This window comes from Oreochromis aureus, linkage group 1 (genome assembly GCF_013358895.1).
Source record: "Oreochromis aureus strain Israel breed Guangdong linkage group 1, ZZ_aureus, whole genome shotgun sequence".
NCBI classification, from domain to species: domain Eukaryota; kingdom Metazoa; phylum Chordata; class Actinopteri; order Cichliformes; family Cichlidae; genus Oreochromis; species Oreochromis aureus.
In genome coordinates, this window is record NC_052942.1 from 34,449,022 (window position 1) to 34,461,193 (window position 12,172).

General features: G+C 41.0%; 1 protein-coding gene across 2 annotated transcripts in view; it reads right to left on the bottom strand.

Moving 5' to 3' along the window:
* LOC116325637 (AT-rich interactive domain-containing protein 3B) overlaps positions 1-12,172 on the bottom strand; it is a 57,853-nt gene that overhangs the window by 18,047 nt on the left and 27,634 nt on the right. For both annotated transcript variants that reach the window (XM_031746593.2, XM_039613006.1), the window contains exons 3-4: positions 10,795-10,869; positions 10,056-10,128 (exon numbers count right to left, since the gene is read on the bottom strand). In XM_031746593.2, coding sequence (XP_031602453.1) covers positions 10,056-10,128; positions 10,795-10,869 — 148 coding nt within the window. The remainder of the gene's footprint in view (positions 1-10,055; positions 10,129-10,794; positions 10,870-12,172) is intronic.

The following is a 12,172-nucleotide window of genomic DNA, read 5'->3' on the forward strand; positions in this document are numbered from 1 at the left end:
AAAAGCCAGCAGATCCCCTCTTTTCCTTCCTCCAGGTTTTCCTTCTAGCGCAATAAAAAGAACAATACTTAAGGGAAAAAAGGCAAACACTCAGTGATGGATAATTCACTTGAAGCTATATTTGCTTAGAAAACAGGGAGAGGAGCTTCTTAGTAAGAATTATTACAGTGAGCAGGCAGCCAGTATATTAAAGGAGCTGTCTTCTGTGCACCGTCAACTGCTCTGGGCTGGTGTAAAACATTGCAAAGCTGGCAAGTCTCCAAACAAAAGTCAGAAGCTGTAAATCTCAAAGGCTGCTGTTCACACACTGGGAAGTCTGTCAAGAATACACACAGTGACACTATTAGAAACTGAATTGGACAATTTTTCAAGTGCAATTTGTCAAGAAATCTCTGCAATGATAAAGTGGACAAGATTTTATATGGTGTTTTAAGTACCATTGGTGGATTGACCTCCTTAATCTTTTGACAGCTCTGTCAGTAACGTATCTCAGAGGTGAGATGGATAGATGTACAGAAAGAAAGACAAAAAGAAAAGAAACATGACTCCTTCTCTGTGGGTCATGAAGATGGGTCACCTGTTGAAATAGAGGGGGAGGGGGATTGAAAAGGTTGGATGGTGCGAAAAATGAGACGGCCTCTCCATTTGTAACCCAAGTCCCCTAGATTCCCAGAGACCAGGCAGATCAACTGACCAGACCCCAATCAACACCGGAGCCATCAGAGAGATGAATGAGTGGATGGGTGGATGGATGGATAGAAGTGGTGGTTGGGGTGTCTTATGCTGCATGGTTATTCAAAGTCACTGGTATTTTAAAAATGTCTTGTACGTCAGAGAGAGAGAAGGGAAACACACATTCAGCAGATTTATCCCAGTCCAGAGAGAGAACATTTTGCTTGTTGATAAGTATATCAAGGGAAAACCTATTTATATAAAATGGGAAACTTTGTAGGACCATGTGTAGTATTTCTGCTTCCTTCAAACCAGTAAAGGAAAAACTCCTTCAAGGTTTAAAATAATAAGATTAGGCTATATTAAATTTAGACAAAGGTTAGGTATATATTTAAAGTAACTAATTGATCGGGACATCCTGACAGATGCTTGCTGTCCGTCTCCTATAAATTGTATTAAATGCATTAAATTCTGCTCTGCTTAGTGTTTGACAAAAGGTAAGATTATTGACTGACCAATGGTCAACAGATGTTTATGGATCCACCTACAAGTCCTTCAGGGTGTTTTTACTTATCACAGATCTGGTTAAGTTACTCCACCCAACAGCTTTTAATTGAAACTAAGCAAACATTGTCACGGGAATGCGTTTGAAAACATCTATGTGATCAGAGAGATTGTCAGGAGGTTCTTTTAACAATGCTTTACCTTGTTGGAGTGCTTGAATGTTCTCTAACAACTAACATTTATCACTACAGGCTGTATGTTTCCAGTCAAGCTACAGGAACTACTAAAACCTGTTGCGCAACTCATGCATGAAATGTATTTACAATTTGTTCTGTTAAAGCTTGACGTTATTAAAACTTTGTGGTGGGGTTTCCTTTTCTGTGACTTATAGCTATGACTGGATTACAAAAATAAATCTATGAGCATGGTACAGATACATGGGCTAACAGCAGAAAACAGCAAGAGTTTTGCAGTGTGTGGGTGTTGGGAGGAAAAATGTTTGTTGACACATGTAGTAAAACTAATGATACAGGCCTGTATTATGAGTTACTCTCACTTGGAGGTGGAAGGTCAGTGGAAGCTGTTTTGTACACATATTTTTAGTCCTCAAAAACAATTTAATATAGGTTAAAAATTAGTATGCATGATTGCTATTTCCATGTTTACCAAAATTGCTGGAACTCGTATTCAACAAGAACATATAAAATGCCATGTTGCCTTTTTATATCCTAATGTCAAACTTTAAAACTAGGCCATATATCAAGGATAACTTCTGCTCTAAATCTCTGCCTAACTTGAAAATCAAGTGAGACTACAGTGACCGAGCAGACTGGCTGAAAACAAACATCGCTGATCTTCCAGTAAAAAGTGTAAAGAATGTATATGTGACAGTTACGAGAACACAGCTTGTTCTACGCATGAAAGGGGGGAGAAAGGGGTGGGGGTGTTTCGGCATTAACCGACGCACCCCCACCCAGCATTCACTGATTAAGCTGCTGAGGTGAGGCTTCAATTTTTCCATCCTTGAAATTCAACTGAAGCCAAATCAGGAAGAGTACGACAGTGAGGGGAAGGAGTAATATTTAGACCAAATAAAAAGAACACAGATAAAGCTTAAAAACAACAACTAGAGGAAGGAGGCCTGGAGACAAATAGAGAGAGGGAAAAATGCCATGGTGCAAACAGACACACAACAGCTATTTAGTAAGTACAACAGCCCCCCTCAGGCTTCATAAAAAAAGACTGTTTTGCATGCATTTTTGCACGTTACTACATGGCTTCAGTTGAGGGTTATAAGTTCTAAGAACTAAAGGCAGTGTGATAGAGCAAATTTTGGTTTCAGGTCTTTCTGCTTTAAAAAAAAAAAACGAGTGAAAAAAAGCCTTTCTAGAGAAAGAAGTGGTGAGGTAGGCAAACAAGACAAACAGGACAGGACTATTTTTGTTTCTTTAGTTATAGTAACAAAAGTACTTCAGGTTTAAGAAAGAGCATCTTTTGAATTAAAACAGCATTTCACATGTTGTAACTCTGTTGGCTACAGATGCTTGTTTCTGACTATTCCACAGTGGACATAAATAAAATTTTTGGCTATGGACAGCTGGGTTCTGCAGGATATCCTGAGACCAAAATACGCCTGGCCAACATTGGTGACAGGTCACTAGTCAAACTAGTTTTTGCTGGATTAAAGAGTACACGTGAGGTAGTGATGACTTTACTGATGCACTGAGGGGGCCCTCTGTCCCTTAAAGCAAGCTTTATAACACAGCTAACTGCTTCAATCAATGACCACCCGGATTGACAGATAAAGCCATCAGCTGATGAGCACCATTTGAGGCCGAGCACCACTGATCAATACCGGAGACATCAAATGCTATAAGCCTAGGAGAAAGGGGAATCTGTTCACGCACATAAGGGGATTGTTGGGGGTTGTGCACTCATCTTGCAAATTTTACCTCTTGTCAATGCTAATTACTTTTGACTTCTAAGATCCATGAGAGTGGGTCATATGTTTACCTTTCAGGGTCTTAGCTGATGCTAATGCAAAGTGACTTGAAATGAAATCAACATCAGAAAAAAAGCTTTAATTTGTAAGTAACATACAAGTACAAAAAAACCCTTTTAGTGAATTCATAATAAAGGTTATTTGCTAATTTAGGGCTCTATAATTTCATTTTTCTTTAGGAGTCAATGATACAAAAAAAAGTAAACCACTAGAAAACTGATGATGACACAGTGTATACTGCAACGCTAAAGATTTTATTTTAAGCCTAACTGCAAATGATGATAACTCATCTCACACTCATATATCACCACTTGTTAAGTAACCACTGCCTTTATGTAATCATGTACCCCAAACAATAAACCACATCAACTAAAGCGCCACTGGCAAAGAGACAACAGCACTTGTGTGTTTCATGTCCATTTCTTCCCTCAAATCAAATGTCTTGTTTTCCATTAGGCACTCAGACCTCTGTTGCTGTGTGGCTTATGGAGCAAGGCAGCAAAGCTGCAGTGGAAGTGAGCTCAGGGCTATTGTACGGGTGTAGGGCTCCTCTGGGGGCTGTAATGCATTTCATACCATCCATCACAAGGGTGTGGAGGCCAGGAAACATTGCTTTAAGAGCACACACAGGACACAGATGGAGAAGCAAGACACGCAGATATACAGATAGCAGAGGCTTAGGGAATTTGTTGATCACAGGAGAATTCTGTGCGCAGAAAGCTTTACGATGGAACCACAAAACCCCATTTTGATTGCCCAAAGATTAAATATATTTCACATGAAACAGCACAATGAAGTTAACAAGTTTCCAATTAACTCAAATTGGAAAATTAAAAGCATACATATATTTACAGAAAAGCTTGATTTGGCACCCTATTATTAATGTGCTTATGCTGAATCAACTTACACAAATCATTTGTAATTATTGAAATCTCTTACTTTTAACTTTGCGTTTCTTTAACTTAATTTACAATATACACTGTGGCCTACTTCCATCAAGCAGGATTATACATACTACATTTTAGGAAGTTCCTGTATTGCATACATTGTTTGAGGAACAGATTTCTTGCCGTTTCAGTTTCAGCCACAGTTTTCTGAATTTCTTTCTTCAAACCGTTACTATTTTATCCAACTCGCATCACAAGTCATGTTATTTTTCCCATTCAATACCATCCTCTACCCTATTACTTTCCCATTTCCCATAAGAGCATTCACTTGTAAGTATTTTTCAGTGAGTGCAAAACAAGATGGGTGAATGAACAGAGCAGCCAGCCAGTATTATTTTTACCCTGACCGATGACCTCACTGGGAAGCATGAATCTGTTTGAGGGCCTGCACTTGTCCTCTTGCCTGGTCATATGACCGTGGCGATTTAGGGTCTCAAATCCCAGTACAGTATGGTCGTAATTAAAGATGGACAGCACAGTGGCAATCTAGGGCTGTGGAATAGTGTGGCTGCAGAACAGAGGAAATAACAGGGGATGGAAGCAATTGGGGGCTGGGATGAAGAAACACAGAGAGGAAAAGACACAAAGAGTAGCCATGGTTGGAAAGATAGAAGCAAAAACAAAAAAAATAAAAAAGTCACAAGATTTTAATCTAAGCTTCCCCCAATAAACCACCCCACACGCAAAACATCAGGAAAACTACTATTTCCTTTTGTTTTGAAGGAAATGGATAACCACTCTAGATGCTTGTGCCCTTAAGGCTGGGCTGTAATTTGGCAGGGGATGGGTGGGGTTTACCCAAACCAAAGACAATCTCAACCCTCAAATGTATCAGGGCAGTTACCACCAAATCTTTGATGAAAAATGCATGGGAGGATGTGTCCAAAAGGAAGAGTTTCATCTCTTCTTTTGGAAAATGATTAGAAAGCGGTGGTTGGAATCTATGTATCATTTGGGTTTCCACCCTATGCTGAGAGAAGGGCCCCTTTACTACCAGTTCTAATCTTCTTGTACATTTCCCTCATTATCTTTCAGTCTGATTGGTAACCTCAGTCAGTTTCAGACCACTGGCAAAGTGCTTTGAAAGGGAAATCAAAGAACGCCGCGTTCTCCCATACAAGCTGCCTGATGTCTCCTTTAACCTCTCCTCAGTAACCCTGGCACCCCGTCTGCACTCGTCTCTTACTTCCACGTTGGCCACCTTCATCCCTCATCCTTTCTTTTGTCCTTTTCACAGACACAGACATGTGACAGTCACATGTCTGATGTCTATCAGGGTTACCATATCTAAAAGACTTGCCTCCACTTATTTAGAGATCATTAATCATTGTGCGTAGGACAGGAGGCCCCTTAATCCAGCCAGTCCTTCCTTCCCCCGGTCTCACCGAGCAAGCAGGCCACAGTGCGGCCCTCCAACCCTATCCCCCATGGTGTTATCAAGTTTCAGTGGTTGTAACTGTAGCACAATAAACAGAGGGGGGAGGAGAATTCAGTGGGTGCAAAGGAAGAGGACGGGAATGAAAAGAAAGAAAAGAGAGGACATAATGTCATTTCCTCTTTCTATTTTATTGGTGGATTCTGTGTAAAACATGCTTCACGGGCTTTAAAAAACAGCATCTATTAGGGGAAGATCTGTCACGATTCAGATTATAAATATAACAGGAAAACAAGGTTATCACAAAATTATGGAGGAACTCTGACATCTACAGCCTTTTACCTGCCAAACCAATTAGCAGGATTCTAGTTCTGCCCCCACACCCCACCACCGCCGCCACCACCCGAAAAAAAAAAATCCTTTTAACTATAACCCAACACTTCATCTGAAATGGACAAATATGCTCACAAAACCTTGGGCTTTGTTGTTAAACCAACCAGGTGCTGCCACTTTCCAGAAGTTGTGGGGTGTTAACTAAAGGAAAACGAGTCCATATCACAGAGCCAGAGAATGTTCCTATTGTGGTGTGGTGTTTGTACAGAGGGGCTGCCTGTTACGAGGGCCAGTGTGAGGCTGACCAGGGGAGTAATATAATGCATACGTGGATCCCCCAGAGCCCATTCATGCTGTAATTGGTATGGACAGAGCACTCGGTCTCTGGGTTACAGTTGGGGAACTTCCTCTAATGTCCTGCTGGGAGGCCACTGTTCCCACACCACAAATACTTCAAATAAAATCTATCTAAACCTTGGGGGGGAAAAAATGCTGTGCTTTGTAAAAGGTAATACAAAGGCATGTTTGACATTTGTTTTTTAGTCAAAAAAAATTTGAGTGTAAAGGAATATGCAAATATTACTATGTCACTAAATTGCTGACTTGCTCTGTTTTGATCAAAATCCCTTTAGTGCCATTTTTCTGTATCCTGCAGCAAATTCTGGGAGCTTCAAAGGAACAAACACTGCTCTCCTCGTGCATTTCACTGTGGAGCTAAATAAGAACCCTTCATTTCATTCTATAAATCTTCCTCTAGCCCCAACATCAGCACTATAATTTAATCACACAGACAAGTCCTGCTTACCACTTTATTACTATTAAGCTAAATCTGGGATTTTCCTCTAAAATAACTCTAAAGCTGTGATAGCACAGCATGTGGTCCCTCTTAAGCTGAAGCTACACTTCCAATTAAGAGTGTCACACTGAGATGGATCTTGATCTCTGACCACGATGTGTGTGGTTTTCTGGTGAGAGGAGCACGAGTAAAACACTTCGTGGTGCGGGGAGGGGGTTCTCGACTGGTGACTTCACTGAACAGGAGCCTCTCTCTCTCTCTGGCTCTGTCCATCACAGCTCGTGGCCATTAATCATCTCAAGTGGACAGCACTGACAGGCAGTTGGCTGCATCACTCTCTGAGTTTCTTCCCTTTTTTTTCTTCATCGAGCAACTGTTGCCTCATTTACTGCCTGCTCCCCCACCTTCTCAAAAGCCCACCTCCTGGTCCAAACCCCCATCCCCAATGACAAAGCGGTCGAGTGTCAAACCAAAACAAACAATCACCCATATGCTTAATCGAAACCTTTGAGGTGGTTAAAAGCATCAAGCCACCGTCAAGCTTTTCTTTGCAGCAAGTGGGGGTGAGACAGGAAAACCTGTAATGGATGTAATGAACAGTGATGTCGCCGTAACTCATCTTGGCTAATACCCTCCACCAGCGCTCTTTGTATGTGAGCAGCCCTAGTGCATTTACATGTACATGTCAGGCCATTAGCTAATGTTTCTACCTGGAGCAAATGACTAATATATACATGAGGGTCTCCAGCTGAATGAGGCTGAGCTCCTTACAAGCAACAAATAGCACAGAGGTCAGTGGTGAAAGCTGGCTGGGTTCAGTAATGGATGTAACAAATATTCCTCTGATCCTACAGTGATCATCTGTGACAAAAAGAGGCGGGGGGTTGTATGTGTCTTCTGTCATTTCTGTGATTCAAAGCCCATCATTGGGTTCCCTTTACACTCAGACTCTATTTAGGACAGCTGGTAAAATTCCTCAAGCATTAACGCACAGACACGCACACACACAAACACATGTGCCTGTTTTTAAGCAGCAGAGGCAGGAAATGTGAATCCCTCGTAAGTTTTCCTTCCGCCGTTTGCTTCCCTCTCAGGGCTCAGAGGCCCCACGCCAAGGTGGGAAAAGCACTTCACCATTTGTCTCACTCTCGCCAGAGTTTCCACTGGATTTCACTTAACCTCACACTCTGCCTCATTTTTCAGAGTCCACTTGTAATCTCATTCAATTTAAGAGGCATTTTCCCTTTGCTACGCCCTTCTTAGAAAGTCTAAAATAATGACATTGCATTTAAAAAAAATATATACAGGCTTCCTAAGTGCTCTTTAATTACAAAAAATGGACTGCAATAATCTTGACAACATATCTATGAAATGAAATGGAGGGAGGAGCCAATGCACAGAAATTAGAGGGTACCGTGAATAAGAGCTTAGTGAGGCTTGCTCTTCATCTCATTTACTCTTGGCACTGAGTGTAAAAGAAATCCAGCCAAGCAATGCCCTATGATTAAGACTCCGGCTTGAGGGACAACATAGGTCAGCCAAGTGGCTCCTTACTTAAGGGAGGGGTGAAGAAGGCACTCTAGTCTAGCTGAAATTATACCCTAACCTCTTGTACAATGGTTTCATCAAGTCTCTAATGTCACATCCTGCATCTATATTTAAAGCACTGTGCAGCCATGGATATTCCGATTTCACCTTTGTACTTGTAACTGTAAAATAAAACTATTCAAATAAATAATACTTCTTAATTTCACAATATTTTTCCTTTGTCGTTTGCAGTATCTTTCTCTTGTAGATGAGCACTCTGGAAATTCAGTGATAACTGCTAGGACTGACTCTTGGACTCAACATTGATCACTTGTATTAATGTTGACATGGGAACCTGAAACGCGTAAGCCGATTCCAGTTACACTCACGATAATTCTCTTTGGAAATGTAATTCAGTTAAACAAGTTAAACACCAAAGTCTTACCAGGACTGCGCTTTGTCCTAATTTACTTTATGGTAGTATAATAAAGTTACATGTTAATTTGTTTGTTTTAAATCAGTGTTATTATTCACTCAATGTTTGTGTTGACTCATTTCAAACTGCATGAAAAATAATGTGACACTGTAATCAGCTAGTTATCTGCTGTCAGGTGGCGATTTAGTCAGCTTGATGGATTTCTCCATCTGACCAGCATGAGAAAAGGGTCAGGCAGCCACTCCCAGCGTCTGCCACTGGACAGAGATGCTAACAGGGCCCTGACAGATCCCAACCCTCCCTCTCCTACTCGGCTTAATTCATCACCCACCAAACAAGACCTCTGGGTGGTAAGACCTAACCAGACTCTCAGAAGCTGCTGCTCTCGAGCACCTTAGACACACATATGCAAGTACATACACATAGGTGTCGATGCACACGGGGCCATTTACAAAAAAAAAATGTTCACAAAACGATCACCTGTCAGTCCGACAAAACAAACTACGCATCAAATTAAGTCTCACTCATGTACCGTACCCACCACTGAAGCCTGTAGCAAAACATATTGAAGTGAACCACACACACACTCACAGATTATTATCACCCATCACAGCCTGCCAAAACATAATGTGAAGTATGCACCACTGTAATAACATTGTGATTCACCTTGGGAGGTATTGCTCAAGCAGTGTAATTTGCTTTGCAATAGGTTTGTCTGATAAAAGCCTAAGTGCATTAGCAGCCCTGGTCAGACAGGTCTCGTAAGCAGTGTCAAAGCAGCACAAAGTCAACTGATCCTTGAAGCCTGCTGGCCAACTAAGTTAGGCCACTGCCAGATCCACTTGACTCTGATGCTACAGAAACACAGGATCAGCTGAGGCAGATCTTACCTGCTGATACCTTAAGGCCTTTATGCTTGAGAGGGGAATTAATGAAGTATTTCTCAGCCAGTGTGTGAGTTGTTCAGTGGCAAAACATGTTTCACTGGCATCAGACAAGGAGTTACATTTTGTACGTACTTTCATCCTCGTTGATTTTGTATGGGTTCTAGCAATTGCATGAAGAAGTAATCTATTTGTGCTGCAGGTGTGACATTGCTAAAAAGTATCCTCCTTCCTCACACTGAGACAGGAAAAATGGAAGTCAAGGGGTATCTGCTTTGACCACACAGGCAGAGGGTGATAAATTAACCTTAATGACACATCTGTGGTAATTCCCATATATTCACACTGAAAGTTAAAGTTTAAAGCACCCTATATGTGTTGAGAGTAGGAATGCAACAATATAATACTTTCCATCTCAGAAAATATTATAACTTTGCAGTATAATGATGATAATTTATAGTCTTCCTTAAAGTCTAAAAGTTATCTAGGTCCCAAATAAACCTCCAATTCAATGCTTTATCCAGTGCATGCCAAGCCACAGGATCTGATATTAGTAAAATAATATTTTTGTATGCTTACCTCTTTTTTGCATGAAGGCAAAGAGATCATCCAAAAACTCTTTTCTTTTTGGGTCATTATCAAGCTCATACAGCTGTAAAGAAAAATAGAAAGTTATTAGGGTAATGTTTGCTAAAAGCAGAGCTGTGTGGCTGCTCAGCCACAATGTCTATTCAATTCAATTTTATATATAGCACCAAATCACAACAACAGTCGCCTCAAAGTGCTTAAATATACCGTTTATTGTCTAGTGCTTAATCCTGAATGTCTGTATTTTTCTCTACTGCTCTTTTTAATATTAGACTATGTGATGATAGTTCATAATAGCATTGCAAAACGTTGTAATTGCACCATTGTTATGACTCATATACTCTATACGTAATGTTTGTCTGGAAGACATTTGTTCTTTTTTTTCCCTGAAATGTTCTTTTTAGAACAGATGCTTTCATCTCACTTAACCACAAAACATACATGTCAGCAGCTAACTCATCTTTGAGGTGTGCACAGATGAATCTTTCAGGCTTCAAGACTTCTAGTTCTTTGAAGCTGGCTTAGAGTTTCAGGAACACACAGATCCTGTATTTTTATAGTTCTGCAATTGTACAATACTTCAAAAGGTTGACCTATATACATGTCCCATATGTGCTACTGAAATGAGAATGTATGTTACCACGTAACTGTCATAAAGGACTCCTTTTGCTTCTTTTGTAACAAAACTTCTGGGATTTTATTTGTTTTTTTCCTTGATTTTGTTTTTCACCTTAGCAAAGTCTCTTGAGGCCTCTCCTCTTCCTCTGCTGCTGTCAGCCTCATCTGCCCATCCTGCACTGCCATTCTGCAACAAATGAGAGTAAATACAGACGAGGTCAGTAAAAAAACGAAACAAACACATAAGCAGGTTTTCACACATCAGCTCTGGATAATTTTAGGTAATTCCAGTTTTGATACAAAACAGGAGACAGTCTGCTTCAGATGCATTCTAACTACTTAAAATACACAAATTACTGAAAATACTATTGAAAATGCTCCATTTGGGTGAGTTGGGAAGCTGCCTGCGTAGAGCAAATTAGCTGCACTAATTTCAGGTGGGCAGAATTATGTAATGTCTGATTTGACAATCCCAAACATGCACACTGTTAAATGCATCTCCACTGGGAAATTTCGACAAAACGTTAAGGCTCCAGTCTGTGGGTGCTGAATCGGCTGAGGAGACGACCCTCTCTCTATTGGACTCAAACCCTTGCAGAGTCCATAACATGAAGAACTTTGCCGTAAAAGTGAATGCTTTCCACTGAACCTAGATTCTTCCAGTTCAACATTTGTTTAATCAAGGAAAAACATACACTGCAACACTAATGTATATACAAATTTATTATGTTTAGAAAACTGACTCATCTCCATGAAAAAAAAATGTATTCATCTGTTGTTACACCAAACATTTATTAAGTTAAGCCTGAATTCCCTTCAAATAGTTTGTAACAAGCTTTAAAAGTGGCGCATTCGCTAAGCTAGATAAGACAAAGTACAATCTGCAATACACACTTATCAAAACAAATATATACTCAAACACTAAGGGTGCATAGTCCAGGGGTTGAAGTAGTAACCTCTGGAGTTATGGTACCTCTGAGCTCCTAAATCCCCCTCCCCCTTCATCCTCAAACATCTCCATTTGACCTAAACCATCTGCATCTGGGCCTGCCCTGCCCCCAACAATGTCTTCCGACCCAGCTGGATACAAGGGCCCCCCATCCTTCAATCTTAACGCAGCTGTGACGGGTGGCCAAGTTCATGGAGTGTAGATGGCAGTCAGGAGGGGCCAGAGAAGGGTGGGCTGGTCAGTAGCCTTGGCGCACACACACACACACACACACACACACACACACACACACACACACACACACACACAAAAGCTGATCAAGGCTATGTGTATGTTTGTGAGTGCAGGAAGGGGGGCCAATGGCCCCACAAGACGGGAAGGAAGGAAAATAAGGGCAGAAAGGGGTGCACGGTATGTGCCGACCAGGAATGTCTCCTAAAGACAAAACCTATAAAAGCATCAGGAATCAAAACAAGATCCGTTTGGAGGGGGACGTTAATAGCTGCAGCCTGGAGTCTAGTTTCAACCGGGAGCCCATTGG